Genomic DNA, 17,638 nt, shown 5'->3' with positions numbered 1-17,638 from the left:
GGGACCCTAGAGACGCCCCTCTCCCGCAATTGCCTCCCAAGACTTCATAGGTGATATGTGTTAGACAGCCCGCCTTAAACTGACTGTCCTGCCGCTGTTTAGAGTATTGCTTGAAGCAGAATGTTATAATACTCCCTCGGCGTTCCGGCCACCGGCAGTGCGCCTCAGTAGGGTGTTGCTCCGGTCTTACAGCACGACCCCTACTGGAATTCTCCTATTGCTTGATCTCGTTTCTCACTCAGCACAATCTATCTCGCTTCTAGTCCTTTCTTGGGCCCCGCCGCTTCCCGGAGCTGGCGCGGACCCGTTACGTTCTTTCCAATGCCAAGCCTCTGTCAGGATCCCACCCCTGACAGAGACCCTACTGTCTCTTCCTCCACAACACCCTCTGCCACAAGGTGTTGCTTCGTCCAATCCAGTCAGCTTTCTGATCTAACTTCCTGCCTGACCCCCGGTTTACCCACTATGGTGGGGAGTGGCCTAATGAATAGCACCCTTAGCTCCCCCCGGAGGCCCTGCTGTGAAATGTATTGGTGTCTGTGATACCTGATCAGATGAACTCCTTCAGTGCCATCGGACGCACCATGGCTCCCCATAGTGGCGGAGCCACAGTACTGCAACGACCAGGACTCTGGGGCGCTGCACTCCCCCCTGGTTAAACACAGTACTCCGGGACTGGGAAGAAAACAACAATACAAGTTAGCAAAAAGACATACAATTTTGTTGAGTGTAATAACAATAAGTATACTTGAACAGGCTTCCCTTTATGGGAGGTAAGGACACTTGAACGTTACAAACATGGCAAAAATATCATAGCAACATGCTATAATTAACTTTTCTTACCCAACCGGGTATTCTACTAAGTGCAAACATTATTAACCAATAATTTAACTTTGCCTTTAAGGATATACACTCTTAATCCACTAAAGACCTTCCTATAATCACATTATAAGGTATTTTAACTTTTTTCATTCTCCTACTTTGGATCTGCAGGACCGCCTGTCCTATCGGCACCAGACCTACTGCCTCTCCTTTCTGTTACAGGACCGCCCCGTTCAGCCAGGGCCTACTGCCTTTTCAACTACTATACACAGTATAGAACATAACTTTTCTTTCAGTTTGAGAACACTGAGCCGGCTCTACTTGGCTCCTATAAGGACTCCCCCACTAACCCTTACAGGTTCACTTTCTGTCCTTAGTAACACATTACTAACTTTCGATGGGGAACGCAGGGTTTACCTTCTATCCCCCCCCCCCCTTTTCTTATCAACATTATCGACTATCTTCTTTTCACAACATTAAACTTTCTCATTTCTTCCTTCTACTTTTTCTTTCAGGGAACATTATCAATATTTCTTCACATTTAACCAGTTAAACACATATAACTTTTCCCATATAAACATTGTCATCATTTCCTTTGGTCAAGACATTATTGCTACTCATCTTAAGCAATATTACTATCGAAGCATAACAAATGAACATCCCCTTTAAGAGAGGACCAAGTCTCTGTGAGGTAGCACATCTTCTCAAGCTACCAGTCCATACTTATCAAAGGTTCCAGTACGGTATCTTCGCAAAGAGTCCTTATTTAAGTAAAACCAGTAGGGAGCACCTTTAATAAGGTGCAAACTATATACAAAGAAGTTCTGATCATGCACTGTTCATGATTTCTCAGTTTTTAAATAACATAGAAAAAATAGAAAAATAACCAAAAAACAATAGGGATCCCGGGTAAACAAAGGGATCCCTTTAAGAGTTAACCCTTTACGGGTATAGCAACAAAGTAGTAGAACAGTAACTATTTACAGATCCAGGGTATCGAGGTTTATTCTTCTAAGTCTGGAGGCGGTCTCCGTGAGTACTGCACTCCTCCCGCCACCACATAAAGGGCATCTGCACCCTGGATAGGGGTCTGGGTACTCACGGTTCTCCTTGGAGTGATGGTCCGCAGACACTTGGCACACAGGGCGATCGGGGGGATGGCCGCAGGTCTTGGGGAATCATCAGGGGGTGGTAGTGTCACTTCCGGCTTGTATTTACGTACATGCAAGGCATACCACCCTTTATCCCCCCAGTGGCGGGTATACTTAACTCGGTCTCCTGGATAGAGGTCTCGGCCGGGGTGCCCTTCAATGAGATGCGCCTCTACATCCCGCCGGTTTACAAACACTTCCAAGGCGAGACCGGGCTCCTTAATGAAGCCCCAACCTCCCTGCATCCGGAAGGTGTTGACCACGCCATATCGCTGCAGGCCCCAATTCTCCTCAGTAGCCTGTCTGACTTGGGCTTTCTTCTGAAGGTCTTTCTCCCGCTCAGCCTGACGTCGGAGCTCCTTCTTGCGGGCCCACTCCTCTTCTTGCTGCCGCAGCCGTTGGCGGTATTCCCTCTGACGGATGACCTCGACACTCTCCCCCTCCTCCTGGGCATCCCCTGGGAACCCCATCAGATTGGTAGTGGCCGCGCGGGTCCATTTGAAGGTTACCCATTCTCCCTAGAGCTGCGTGGGTTGTTTAATGGGCTGTAGGGGGCGATCGGCCGTCTGCAGAGTTTCCCAGGGCCTCTCGCATTCGATGCGGCTACACACCCGTCCGGGTGGTCGTGGTGGGGGCGAGTCTATATCCACCAATAGGGGCTCCTCAATCGCCGCGTCCGGGTCGGCGCCGTTACCTTCTCCCGCCGCATCTCCGGTGTCGGTCTCCTCTGTAGTCGATGGTGAGAGCGTCGCCTGGTGCGGCTCCTCGCCAGGGATGGTTGCTCGCTGGCACAGACTCCGGAACTGCCGGCACAGCTCCTCCACCTGCACCCCGAGGATTTCCTGATTAGTGATGCAGCCTGGTAAGGACTCCGCCGGCTCCCATTGGTAGAACCTGGCACAGGCCTCCTCTCCCTCTCCGGGGTGGCTTCCGCGCTCCATGCTGCCAATCGGATTCTTCCTCGTGGTCTCCAGCAGTTCTTGCCCCTCCCCGTCCGGAGGGCGGCCTTTCTCTCCTCCACCATCCCACACTAGGAGGCGGGCCCTTCTCCTTGATGGGCATATTCTCTGGACATAGTAATAACGGTGAGGGGCGGGCTCCATTTTCGCGCCACTCTTCCAAGCTACGCCCACGAGGACACGCCCCATGCTCCCTGCGCGCCACATAGTGTTATAATGGCGGCGGTTTTGGCGGGGAATGTCGGGACACAGTCTTTGTAACATAATACAGTCCAAGCACAGTAAATCACAGTTCCAAGGCACACATGACCTGATTCTTCAGGCTTAAGTACATCCTGTTCGTGACGCCAAGTTGTGGAGCGCCCCCACACCGCCGCAGGGCCGAGGGGTACCCGGAGCCGGGCCTCTGGGTCTCAGTACTGGGGTTGTCACGGTGGCTAGACCCGGTCCGTGGCCCTGTCAGTCAGTGGGGGACGTCCGGTGCAATAGGTGGTGTTGTAACGGTGCAGTGGTGGGGTGCAGGTCGCGGTAAATAACGAGGACACCAGGTTGCAGTCTCTTTACCTCTTTACTGGAGATCTCTGAGTCCTCAGTCCAGAATACGGTTCACCAGGCTGCGCAAGTCCGGCCGGTCCAATGGCACCTCCAGAGTTCACTTCACAGGTGGAAATCGGTGCCTTCCTTCTTAGCGCTATGTGTTGTAGTCCTTCCCTGCTGTGCTTACGGAAAGTACCCCACAACTGTTGTGTCTGTTTCTTAAGTTCCCTCACAACTCGATTAAATGATGTTCTTCTAATCGTCCGTCCCTTCCTGATGTTACAGTTAGAACGGCACCCGTTTGTCGGGTAGGCCTGGAGTTCTTCCGGGACCCTAGAGACGCCCCTCTCCCGCAATTGCCTCCCAAGACTTCATAGGTGATATGTGTTAGACAGCCCGCCTTAAACTGACTGTCCTGCCGCTGTTTAGAGTATTGCTTGAAGCAGAATGTTATAATACTCCCTCGGCGTTCCGGCCACCGGCAGTGCGCCTCAGTAGGGTGTTGCTCCGGTCTTACAGCACGACCCCTACTGGAATTCTCCTATTGCTTGATCTCGTTTCTCACTCAGCACAATCTATCTCGCTTCTAGTCCTTTCTTGGGCCCCGCCGCTTCCCGGAGCTGGCGCGGACCCGTTACGTTCTTTCCAATGCCAAGCCTCTGTCAGGATCCCACCCCTGACAGAGACCCTACTGTCTCTTCCTCCACAACACCCTCTGCCACAAGGTGTTGCTTCGTCCAATCCAGTCAGCTTTCTGATCTAACTTCCTGCCTGACCCCCGGTTTACCCACTATGGTGGGGAGTGGCCTAATGAATAGCACCCTTAGCTCCCCCCGGAGGCCCTGCTGTGAAATGTATTGGTGTCTGTGATACCTGATCAGATGAACTCCTTCAGTGCCATCGGACGCACCATGGCTCCCCATAGTGGCGGAGCCACAGTACTGCAACGACCAGGACTCTGGGGCGCTGCACTCACACAACCACAGAGGAAACACAGAGAAGGGAAGAGAAGGAATAAACTAGGAAGGAAAACAGGTTTAACATGCAACCAAAACAGCAGACACCAATCTCAGTAAATAAACCTCCAACTCCAACACTACGCTCCTTCAACCTCCAAGCCAGGCAGTAGAACTGATCACTGACAATAGCTGAAGTCAGGACTGGGTCTATATAGAGGATCAGATTACAAAATCCACTTCAGCTGAGTGACCCAGCTCTCAGCAACTCAGCAATAAGGTTAACTCCTGCACTGCTGGCACAAAGCAGCCAGGTCAGAATACAGGTGAAAAGCTTCTGTTCACTGTGTGTGAACGAGGCCCAGAGAGTTGCGGTTCTCTGGAACCTCTCTGTCGCGGTAGCCCCGTGACAGTCTGGTTTTGGATTAGCTGGCAGCGTGGATCATAACCCACAAATCCTCCTATTCTGTGATTTAGCTACGGTCGCATGCTGTGTGAGATAAAACACTATCTGCGCTCCTTGTTCCTACAAGTTACTTTACTAGTCCTTCTAATTTTTGGCAGCTCTTGCACTTAGTGTTTAGGCTTTATGAGGAGGCTATATTATTGTAGGGCTAGCTGCTGGATCAGGGATAGTTTAGCATTAGAGGCATATAGGCAGGGTTTATTGCCTTACAGTCCTTTTTTCAGGCTACATCTATTCTTTTCCATGTTAATACTGCTGTTACCTGCACTGATTATAGGGAGGATTGCTTTAGGAGGGATAGTATAGGATTAGAGGCATATAGGTAGGGTTTATGGGCTTCCACTCCTTTCATAGGTCTACTGCTGAGGCAAGCTAAAACCAAAAGTCCTTTTCAAGACTACATATTTTATTTTACCAAATAATACTGTAAAGTTTGCAGGTATTTATTATCTAACGACTTTAAAATGTGCAAGGCGTGAGGTAAGGGAAGATGGCTGTAGGCCGTGCCTGCAGGCCAGGATACACAGTGCTTGCTGCGGGAGAGCACTCTTTTTAAAAAACTGTCAAAAAATTATTCTAAGGCCCTCCTCTACATCTTTTCCAGGGTATATTGCAGTCCCTCCCTCTATTTTTTGGCAGCCCTTGTACAGGGTTCTTCCACAGTCATGACAGCTGGTTTCCATGAATTCTTGGACAAATGTAGGCTGTTTGTGGTCATCTGTAGACAGATATTCACAATGCAGCAAAATGTAATGTGGCCCAAGGAGGTAGTCATGGGAGAGGGCTTCATCACAATCTTTATAAAATTGTCAAAAAAATTATCCCAACGTCATCCTCTAAGTGTCTTTGTAAGGGATCTCACAGGGGAAGGGGGCGGGTCGACTTCGCTCACCTCGGGGGAGGGGAGAGAAGGACCCAGCAGGGATCGCCTCTCTGGCCCCACCACCTGCTTCAGGTCAGTCATGGAACTGCACCGAAGGCAAATAGTCGCTGGAAAGGCTTCCATTATAGATACAAGTTAGTGAGGCGCTCCCAGTGAGGGGGAAAATATATCACCAGTCCAGGCTGGGGAGATATATCTAAACCTCCTGGACGTTGCTGCCAGAGTTCCTCACTAAAACAGTACAACAGTACGGTATTCTGCCACCAGTTCTTCATTTGAAATAAGCCCCTTCCAACAGCAACTTATATCGGGTCAGGAACCAACCGTAGGGTAGCGTATAATATAACCAACTGAGCGTGAGGACATGGAGATTCGTGGACAGAGATAAAAGAGCAGCCCAAGATTAATTTTATATTTAATCGCCAAGGAGGCGCACTAGAAAATACAGTTATATATACAAGAGCAAATATATACAGTGAGGAGTGTAGTACAAAGATAGGGTATAGATAGGTTGCAATTACCGTGTTATGTAGCATGTGACCACAGGAAGGCAGTAATGGATCACAGGTCCAAATCTTAGTAACAGGCTTTCCAGGCTACATCAGCTAATGTATCCTCCGGCCATCAGAAAAACTAAGTCCAAAATGAGGGGCTGCCTTATATCTCCTAGGCTGCTACCTCACATATCTGCTTCCAACCCTGGGTGGTGCAGCCTCTTTCCTCCCATCTCTGAGAACATGGTTTTCTGTCCAGGATGGTGGCTGGCCCATAACTTTGCGCCCGAAGCTCTGATTGGGTTGGTTGTACCGCCACTGGATTTTATCTGCACATAGAGACCAAATCTGCCTACCGTATGTAATTCCTGTTAGCTATACTTTATAACTCCATAATCCAGAGTGCTACAGGTGGCTAAATAATATGGGCGTGCGGGAAAGGAACGATAATTTGGATTATGTGCTCTGGTAGTCTCAGATATTTCATTCTGCTATTATAAGTAATTTTCCAGATTCAATACCTCAGAGCTTGCTGTGACTTGTTGTGCCATGTCCTTAGTCACACAAAGGGGCCAGCTGGCTTGCAGCTGCAGAAGATTTCACACCATTAGGTCAAGAGCTTTAGGCTATGTGCACACATTGCGGATTAGACTTAGGAATTTCTGGTGCGGATTCTGCCTCTCCTGGCAGAAAATGCAGCTGCGGATTTGTCGCTTTTTTTGTGCGGATCCGCAGCATTTTTTGTGTGTTTTTGCAGCAGTTTTTTACCCCTGCAGATTTCTATAATGGAATGGGTACAAAAACGCTGCAGATAGGCAAAAAAGAAGTGACATGCTACTTCTTTTAAACGGCAGCATTTCCGCAGCGGATTTTCCGCAACGTGTGCACAGCTTTTTTTTTTCTCATTGATTTACATTGTACTGTAAATCGTTTGCGGATCTGCAGCGTTTCTGCACCGCAAAAAACACTGCGGATATGCAACGTGTGCACATAGCCTTAAAGAGCTTGAGTTAATTAAAGGTAAAACAGGAAAGATATATATCTTGGTACCATGATTACCTGTAGATGGAAAAATATTTAGAATTGAGAGTCCTTAGTGGTTGATGCCTACTGACCTACTACTGCTACATTGATGATATTTTAATCATCTGGAAGGAGTCTGAGCCACAGCTAAAGATGTTCTATGAACAGTTTAATCAATTTCATCCCACCATCAACTTAACATTCAACTAACTGCTCCAACACTGAAATTAACTTTTTGGACACCATCATTAAGCTGCAGAATAATGAAATAGAAACATCCCTGTGTCAGATGCCAATCGACCGTCCAACATACCTTAAATGTGTCAGTTTCCATCCAAAACACATAAAAAAAACTCTATTGTCTACAGCCAAGCCATCAGATACAATCGTATATGTTCCAACCCCATGGATAGGGATGAACACCTTGATCGCCTCAGAAAGACCTTTATGAATAAGGGCTACCATCCAAGAACAAATCAAAACCAAATTACAAGAGCAACTAGAATATCAAGGAATCATCTCCTACATTACAAATCTAAAGAAGAAAATAACCGGGTGCCTCTAGTAGTCACCTATAATCCAAATCTGCTAAGGGTAGCTGCACGGAAATTACAACCTTTACTTCAAAAAGATGCCCACTTACAATCCATTTTTCCAGGCCTACCACTACTGTGTTTTAGGCAAAGCCTAAATTTAAGAAGCATCATTTTCAGAAGCTCCCTGTCCTCTCAAACAGCTGCAGGAACCTTTCCTTGCAAACAGAAAAATGTAAAACCTTTCCATTTATAATGACCACGAACAAGATAAAGATCCCCAATTCACCTCATAAATTATTTGTACTACATGTCCAACTGGGGGGCTGTATGTAGGGGAGACAGGGCAAAAACCGAGATCAAGGATGAACTCTCATTGCCACACAATAAGAGAAAAAAAAAGTATAGATCTACCTATGGCAAAACATTTTTGTCTCCCTGATCACAGCACCATGGGCAAGAGATTACTTGCATTACAAGGTAATTTCAAATCTCAGAGACACAGAAGGGTCTGGGAGTATAAGCTAATGACAACCTTTGACACTCTCAGTATAGGAATGAATCTGTCGCATTGATTTAGGTCTTTCTATATCAATTAAGGAATTTGCTTAGACCTTGTGGGGGCATCACAACACAGAACCAGACCCCAATCAGGACAATAAAACATTCACACTCCTTATCTTTGAACTGTTCCAATATTTATGGACACAACTGATTATCCCCCTCTCTCATAATGATAGCTCTGCTTCACATCACTTGTCATCCATTGCATTATCTTTCTGCCGTGTTGTGTATAAATATGTGATAAAATATGTGATATATGATATAAATATGTGACTCTTCAGATTTTGTATTAGTCTATGCCTGATGAAGAGGCCTGAGTAGTCTCGAAAGCTTGCAATTGGTTACCATCTTTTCAGTTAGCCATTAAAAGGTATCAACAACTGGGGACTCTCAATTCTAAATATTTCTTAAAGATAAACAATAATCCTGGGGAATGAATGCCAAGGGTGGGGGCACATTTCAGGAGTGGAGAGACATTTACTTTGTCCCTCACACCTCCCTGCTTTACAGGGCGCTAGGAGGCATCACATTCCTGTGTTCCCCCCGAGCACACTACCGCAATATCTCCTTGCCGAGATAGCCCATCAGCATTGCCATGATCTCGGACCCCTTTGTGGCGAATGGAGAAGTGGTACTGCTGGAGAACCAGGTGTTATGACCCCAATGGCAGAGAGTCTCAGAAATAATAACCAAGTCTGCAAACACAAAAAAACAGCTCATAGGGCAGTGGTAACTGGGCTGACCATATATCTAATCCTAGCACCACAAATAGCAGTAGCCGGGGAACGTGCCTACGTTGGTTCTAGACGTCTCGCGCCAGCCGGAGAACTAACTAACCCTAGAAGGGAAAAGAAAGACCTTTCTTGCCTCCAGAGAAAAGACCCCAAAAGTTGGATACAAGCCCCCAACAAATAATAACGGTGAGGTAAGAGGAAAAGACAAACATAAGAATGAGCTAGGTATTTAGCAAAGAGAGGCCCACTAGCTAATAGCAGAATATAGTAAGATGACTTATATGGTCAGCAAAAACCCTATTAAAATATCCACGCTGGATATTCAAGAACCCCCAAACCGTCTAACGGCCGGGGGGAGAACACCAGCTCCCCTAGAGCTTCCAGCAAGGTCAGAAATCACATTTAGTACAAGCTGGACAAAAATAGAAGCAAAGCAAATAACCAAGAAGCAGGACTTAATTTTGCAAGAACCAGGACCAGCGGACAGGAGCAAACAGAAGGATCTGATTACAACGATGCCAGGCACTGGACTAAGGATCCAGGAAGTTAATATAGCAACACCCCTGGACTAACGGCCCAGGCGAGTGCCAAACTGAAGAAAGACAATCCCAGAGTCATATCACTAGTGACCACAAGAGGGAGCCAAAAAGTCTAATTCACAACACCAGGCTCCAATGCAGCAACCTCCCATTTATCACGGAGACCGTGTACAACCAGCTGAGGGTGTTGTGGTCTGTCTCTACGATGAAGTTGTGCCTGTACAAGTATGACTGCAGACGCTGAAGGGCCCACACAATTGCCAGGCACTACTTTTCCATTATGGAGTAGTCCACCTCTCTCGGCAATAGCTTCCTGCTCAGGTACAGGACGGGATGCTCCTGGCCAGTGGCATTGACCTGGCTGAGCATGGCACCAAGACCAAAGTTACTGGCGTTGGTCTGTAGTACAAACGTCCGCACAAAGTCAGCAGCTTGTAGTACTGGGGAGCTGGAGAGAGTGGTCTTGAGCACCTGAAATAGCGGTCTCGCAGGCGACTGACCAGTCTACCGTGGGTGATAAAGACAGAGCGCTCCCGGGTCTCATGGGTCAGAGGGATCTGCCAATATCCCCGGCTCAGATCAATGATGGTCAGGTACTTGGCCCTGGCCAATTGATGGAGCAGGTTATCAATGCGTGGCATAGAGAACACATCGGTAACCGTGACAGCGTTGAGTCCCCGTTAGTTAATGCAGAACCGGGATGTTCGGTCCTTTTTGGTGACAAGGACTACGGGCGACGCCCACATGCTATTGGATGCCTGGATCACCCCCAGCTTCAGCATCTCGTCAATCTCCTGGCGCATCTGCTGCTGCACCTTGAGAGACCCAATATGCTGACGGCCGGATCGGGGGGTGATCCAACTTGGTCCTTCAGGGAAGAGTGCTGAACTGCTCTCGGAAGGGACATAGAGTATCCACTTGCTGGGATCGTTGGTCCTCAGACAGCTGGTGGACAACTAGTACGTCCTCAATGGATCCACCCGCCTTGGGTGAGCAGACCAGGAAGGTTTCGGTTTCTCCTTCCTCGGGAAGGTTGCACACAGGGATGGAGCAGGCCTCCCGCTCATGATGGGCCTTCATCATGTTCACATGGAAGGCCTTCCTACTTCCATAGGCATCATTTTCCAGATTCAATACCTCAGAGCTTGTTGCGACTTGTTGTACCATGTGCTTAGTCACACAAAGGGGCCAGCTGGCTTGCAGCTGCAGAAGATTTCACACCATTGTTTCAGGAGCTTCAAAGAGCTTGAGTTAATTAAAGGTAAACAATCATCCTGGGGAAAGAATGCCAAGGGTGGGGGCACATTTCAGGTGTGGAGAGACATTTACTTTGTCCCTCACAGTCTTCCATAGTGTATTGCAGTCCCTCTGTGGAGACATTGGGGTCAGCAGGTGCTCTAGTCCGCTAGCCGAAATCGCATGGACCAGAGCTCATCCCACTGAATACCCGCTCTCTTTTTACCGTGTGCATAATACTACTCAGTCAACACAGGATGAGAATAAAACAATGTGGTAATTCTTTATTGAATCACAAAACAGGCAAATAACACATAGATAAGTATTCACGCTGATACACCTAGGTAAAATTGAAAAATGACTGGTGAACAGTGTGAGCTAGCTTTGGGCCTTGTAGAGCTAGCTTTGGGCCTTGAGTGTGTTCACACTAGTCAGTACAAAGATGACCCATAAGATAATATAACATAGAATGATCTGTGGGCAGTGTGGATAAAGGGGGGGGAAGTGAACAGGATTAAAATTCTGTAGACCTTGTGCCTATTCACACTAGTTTAATTGTGAAAGAGAAGAGAAGTGAAGAGGAGACCAAATAATAGTCTGTACATATATAACAGAATATAGCAAATTTTATTATATATATATCAAAATAATACGTAAAATCACATGGACAAGTCAAATACTGTGAGCAAGTACAAAGAAGGCAATCCAAGACAAAACACTATTCACACTAGTTTGGATGTGCCAGTCGTTTTTCTGTCATATCTATGTTAGCTTACTGACTGAGAACTCCTCCCTTCACCATCTGGTTTTTAATTACATCTAATCACACTTGGTTCCGGACAACCCATATGTAGGCTTTGCCGAGAGAGGTGTCCATATTCATCCAAGCATACAGACATTAGCTTTCGGTAAGTGTTCACATTTGGACGGGGGGGGGGATCTTCCCCATGCTGTTCTCATTCTAATTTAGCGCAGTTTTCATCCATTTCAGCAATTTTCCTGCCCCCTCAGTCCTCCTGGAAAAGTCTGCTGAGCATGCGACCTGTTGACTCAATATCGAGCACTCAAGTATTTCAGTGCTCTCTCATCGCTAATAATGACTGCTATCTGTGTGGGATTTTTGATGTTTAAAAGGGTTGTCAACTACTTGGACAACCCATTCTTATTCCTCATGATTGGTCTATTTAACCCCTTAAGAACCAGGGTTATTTCCGTTTTTGCGTTTCCATTTTTTTGCTCCCTTTCTTCACACAGCCATAGCTTTTTTATTTTATGGCCATGTGAGGGCTTCTTTTTTGCAGGACAAGTTGTACATTTGAAAGGCACCATTTATTTTACCATACCATGTAAGGGAAAATGGGGAAAAAAATCCAAATGCGGTGAAATTGCAAGAAAAGTGCAATTCCACAACAGTTTTTAAATTTTTTTTTACCATGTTCACTAAATGCTAAAACTGACCTGACATTATGATTCTCCAGGTCATTACAAGCTCACAGACACTAAACATTTCTAAGTTATTTTTCATTTGAGTGGTGAAAAAAAATTCATAAGTTTGTATATAAAAAAAGTTGCCATTTTCCGAGACCCATAGCATCTCCATTTTTCGGGACCTGGGGCTGGATGAGGGCTTATTTTTTGCGCACTGGTCTGCCGTTTTTATTGTTACCATTTTGGTGTAGATACGATTTTTTGATTGCCCGTTAATTTTTGCATTTTATTGCAATGTTGCAGTGACCAAAAAAATATAATTCTGGCGTTTCAATTTCTTTTCTCGCTTTTTATATATTGATAGAGCAGGCGATTCTGAATGCGGTGATCCCAAATATGTGTATATTTGTTTTGTTTTTTTAATTTTTTTTTTTTTTGAATAGGGCAAGAGGGGGTGATTTGAACTTTTATATTTTTTTATTTTCAAAAACATTTTTTTTTTTACTATCTACTTGCTTCAATAGTCCCCATGGGAGACTAGAAGCTGCACTTGTCTGATTGCTTCTGCTACATAGAGCAGGGCTGCAGCCCTGCTCTATGTAGCAGATATGCTCACTTGCCATGAGCGCCTACCGCTCATACGGCTGTTGTGAATTCTGCTTTTGGGCTCCCTCCGGTGGTGGTAGGTGGTAATGCAGTTGTCCCTGAGTTGCAGTCCTGGTCAGGTGTTTCTGCTAATTGCAGTTCTGACTGGGGTATTTAGGCTTGCAGGATTCATTGGTCCTTGCCAGTTGTCCATTGTTTTTGTTTTGTCCTTGCCTGGTTCCTTCCTTCCTTGCTGCCAAATCTGCAAAGATAAGTGTCTGGTTTTTGTGGCACACATGCTGTGTGCTTAACAATTTAGTGCTAATCAGTGTTTTTTTGTCCAGCTTAGATTGTATCAGTATTTTCTTAGTCTTGCTGGATTCTCAGGAGTTGCAGATATACATTCCATGTCTTTAGTTAGATTGTGGAACTTTTTGTATTTTCTGCTGTGGATATTTTTAGAGTTTTATTACTGACCGCTTAGTATTCTGTCCTATCTTTCCCGGTTTAGCTAGAGTGGCCTCTTTTGCTGAAATCTGTTTTCTGCCTGTGTGGGTCTTCCTCTCCTATTCACAGTCAATATTTGTGGAGGGCTGCCTATTCTTTGGGGTTCTGCTCTGAGGCAAGATAGTATTCCTATTTCTATCTATAGGGGTATTTAGTCCTCCGGCTGTGTCGAGGTGTCTAGGGTTTTGTTAGGCACACCCCACGGCTACTTCTAGTAGTGGCGTTAGTTCAGGGTCTGCGGTCAGTATAGATTCCACTTCTCCTGAGAAAGTCTCATGCGGCTCCAAAGCCACCGAATCATAACATACGGCTATGACAACCACAGGAGTCTCATGCCAACCCATTGGCGACCCACGGTCAAGTGGGAGGACTCTATCCTTCATTGGATGTTAAGGGGTTAAAATAAAAATATTTATATAGTCACCTCCCGTGCTGGATTGGCTTTTCCCCTGTGTGGATTCTATGATGTTTAACAAGTTGTGATTTCTTCACAAAACGTTTTCCACATTATGAACAGGAAAAGGCTTCTGCCCTGTGTGGGTTCTCTGGTGTCTAACAAGGAGATATTTCTCTCCAAAATATTTTCCACATTCTGAACAAGAAAAAGGCTTCTCCCCTGTGTGGGTTCTCTGGTGTCTAACAAGGAGATATTTCTCTCCAAAATATTTTCCACATTCTGAACAAGAAAAAGGCTTCTCCCCTGTGTGGAGTCTCTGGTGTCTAACAAGATGATATTTCTCTACAAAATATTTTCCACATTCTGAACATGAAAAAGGCTTCTGCCCTGTGTGGGTTCTCTGGTGTCTAACAAGGAGACATTTCTCTACAAAATATTTTCCACATTCTGAACAGAAAAATGGCTTCTGCCCTGTGTGGGTTTTCTGGTGTTTATCAAGATCCGATTTCCGTATAAAACATTTCCCACATTTTGAACATGAAAAAGGCTTCTCCCCTGTGTGGGTTCTCTGGTGTTTATTAAGATTCGATTTCCCGTTAAAACATTTCCCACACTCTGAACAGGAAAAAGGCTTCTCCGCTGTGTGAATTCTCTGGTGCATAACCAAATATGATTTCTGGTTAAAATATTTTCCACATTCTGAACAGGAAAAAGGCTTCTTCCCTGTGTGGGTTCTCTGATGTCTAACAAGGAGATATTTCTCTCCAAAATATTTTCCACATTCTGAACATGAAAAAGGCTTCTCCCCTGTGTGGAGTCTCTGGTGTCTAACAAGATCTGATTTATTCACAAAACATTTTCCACATTCTGAACAGAAAAAAGGCTTCTCCCCTGTGTGGCGTCTCTGATGTTCGATAAGATGTTTTTTCTCTACAAAACACTTCTCACATTCTAAACATGAAAAAGGCTTCTCCCCTGTGTGAGTTCTATGGTGGCTATCAAGATGCGCTTTCTTATTAAAACATTTCCCACATTCTGAACATGAAAAAGACTTATCCCCTGTGTGGTTTCTCTGGTGGCTATTAAGATCCACTTTTTGGATAAAGCATTTCCCACATTCTGAACAGGAAAAAGGCTTTTCTCCTGTGTGGATCCTTTGGTGTCGATCAAGATGATGCTTCCAGTTAAAACATTTCCCACATTCTGAACATGAAAAGGACTTCCTTGCTTTAGGAGCAGTTTGGTTTTTAATGCCTCTTTTGGGTCTTTGATTTTCCTTAGTAGTCGGTACTGAATCAGTTGACAGATCTTTGCTGTGAAGGGATGATAGTATATCTGGAGTAATGGCATTCACTTCAATTGTATCCTGTGAGATCTCAAGATCATCTGATTTTAAAATTGAAGATGTCAGCTGTCCCTCTGATCTCCTGGTACAGTCATCTGTCAAGAATAAAACCAATTATTTTTCAATAAAATATCCTTGAACTTTTCTCTTAAAACTGTCTGTAAAAATGGTAAGTTGATGTATATACTCGATTATAAGTATACAAGTATAGGGATGGAGCCGTGCATACAAGGATAGGGATGGAGCCGTGCATACTAGGATAGGGATGGGGCCGTGCATACAAGGATAGGGATGGAGCCGTGCATACAAGGATAGGGATGGAGCCGTGCATACAAGGATAGGGATGGAGCCGTGCATACTAGGATAGGGATGGGGCTGTGCATACAAGAATAGGGATGGAGCCATGCATACAAGGATAGGGATGAGCCATGCATACAAGGATAGGGATGGGGCCGTGCATACAAGGATAGGGATGGAGCCATGCATACAAGGATAGGGATGGAGCCATGCATACAAGGATAGGGATAAGGAGCCTTGCATACAAGGATAGGGATGAGGAGCCACGCATACAAGGATAGGGATGAGGGGACAATGCATACCCGGCTTATACTCGAGTCAATAAGTTTCCCAGTTTTTTGGTTTTTTTTTAAGGTAAAATTAGGTGACTGCTTATACTCGAGTATAGACGGTATGTAAAATTAGCTTTATTGATTTATTCTCATTTGCACAAGGAAAGACTAGAAGCAATGGGATGAAACTGAAGTGGAGGAGGCACATATTGGATATTAGAAAAAAAACCTTTTCACAGTGAGGGTGATCAATGAGTGGAACAGGCTGCCACGAGAGGTGGTGAGTTCTTCTTCAATGGAAATGTTCAAATAACAATAAGACTTTTATAAACCAATCCATCTATATCCACTTTCACAAAGTCAAATCTTCCCGTCGCTTCTGAGCCTTTCAGTGTGCCCAAATCAAAATTAGGACCCATGTAGTTGTCATTATTATAGTGAGAAGAACCCACTTAATTTATGGTGTCTCTCTTGGAGCACAATCTGGGCACTATGTGGTGAGTAATAAAATGGTATATTCGCAGTTTTCACTCTCCAACATCCACTGCGCACTAATTTTTGGAAAGTGGCTGTGGAGTCAAAATAGTCACTACTATAGATTAATTCACTGAAGGTTAATGTAGCACCCCAGGAAACCGGTTGCTACAGTGATGTTGCTTTTCTTCCTTCGGGGAAGGTAATGTCATGATCAGAGGCAAGGGAGTTCTCTTCACCAGGTAAGGCACCCACATGCAACACATTCTGAATCCAGGCCAGGAGGGGGAGCTCAAGACCCGGATTCAGGGGGGCGTCCCCCAGCTATGTATCCTGACCTGGAGGAGGAGTTAGGTTAGTTGGAGAGGAACACTGAAGTGGAAGGACGTCTAGGAGAGCCGCAGAGCAGGAGAGAGGTCTGACAGCCACGAGAAAGCTGCAGCCTCTGGGAAAGGAGAGGAACAGGGCTCAGAAGGGAACTGTGACCGGGCACCCTCAAAGCCGAAGCACTGGAACCAGGTACCGGGAGCCCGAGGCTTTTTTGGAACTCTAGGACACAGAGCAGAACCGGAGGGCCAGGAACTGTATGTAATTGGCCCACACCTCGCCTGAGACGCAGCAGCACCTAAGGAGCTCGGGGCGTGATTGAGTCCCTGTAAAACGGCTCGAGCTGCCCGTCGTGCAGGTACCTGTCCCAGGACTGGGGGAAACTGGAGTACACTGTAGGAAACTTCAGGCAGCAGGGAATTCATCTTCAAGAGGCGCTAGAGGAAAGGCTCACTGACCTCACACGGAGAAGGGGACCCTCCATTGCCTCTGAGCTGGCTGGGCCATACCACCACCCATGCCTGGTGCCCTGGACTGTGGCCAGCCAACTGCAGTAAACCAGGTAAAGACTTACAACTTGTGTCCTATCTTTATTCACTGGCACATACCATTCACGCCTTACGTCTTAGGATCCTGCTTCACCTGTGGGAAGTGTAACATCAGTGCTGCCACAACATCCCCCAGAGGACCCTTTTAATGCAGCATCGGTCCCACTATTGACCGAACTCCACAGGTGGCGTCACGACAGACTTTAAACACTTTTCCCTTAAAAGACCATTCCCCTTTAACGTTGAGGCCCAGGGCCACGGACCGGGTCGCAGCCACCGTGACATTCCCCCTCGAGACCGGACCTGGTACCGAGTACTCCACTGCCCTGGGGGCGACTTATTATCATTTCCAAAATGGAGTCACTTTATGAGGTTTTAAACTGCTCTGGTTTTCTGCATTTTGTCATATTAAGGCTTGTGAAAATGGTGTGTACCATCTAGCCTGGGATCCGCACCTGCCACCCCTGCTTCTGTCACCAGGCATGGCCTCATTCATTCTGCAGGCAGCACTGGGGATGGAGGAGATATAGGAACCAGAAGCTCTGGATGGTGCAGGCTCTG

The 17,638-nt window shown here is 46.2% G+C and overlaps 1 protein-coding gene across 1 annotated transcript in view; it reads right to left on the bottom strand.

The window, feature by feature from the left end:
• Positions 1 to 11,144: 11,144 nt before the first annotated feature.
• LOC143767983 (uncharacterized) overlaps positions 11,145 to 17,638 on the bottom strand; it is a 297,551-nt gene continuing 291,057 nt past the window's right edge. Inside the window, exon 11 of the mRNA XM_077256577.1 lies at positions 11,145 to 15,254. Within this exon, the coding sequence (XP_077112692.1) occupies positions 13,906 to 15,254 (1,349 nt within the window). The 3' untranslated portion in view covers positions 11,145 to 13,905. The remainder of the gene's footprint in view (positions 15,255 to 17,638) is intronic.

Source organism: Ranitomeya variabilis, chromosome 4 (genome assembly GCF_051348905.1).
Source record: "Ranitomeya variabilis isolate aRanVar5 chromosome 4, aRanVar5.hap1, whole genome shotgun sequence".
Classification (NCBI taxonomy): Eukaryota; Metazoa; Chordata; class Amphibia; order Anura; family Dendrobatidae; genus Ranitomeya; species Ranitomeya variabilis.
Note: the sequence above shows the minus strand (reverse complement) of the source record. Positions and strands in the feature narration are given on the sequence as shown.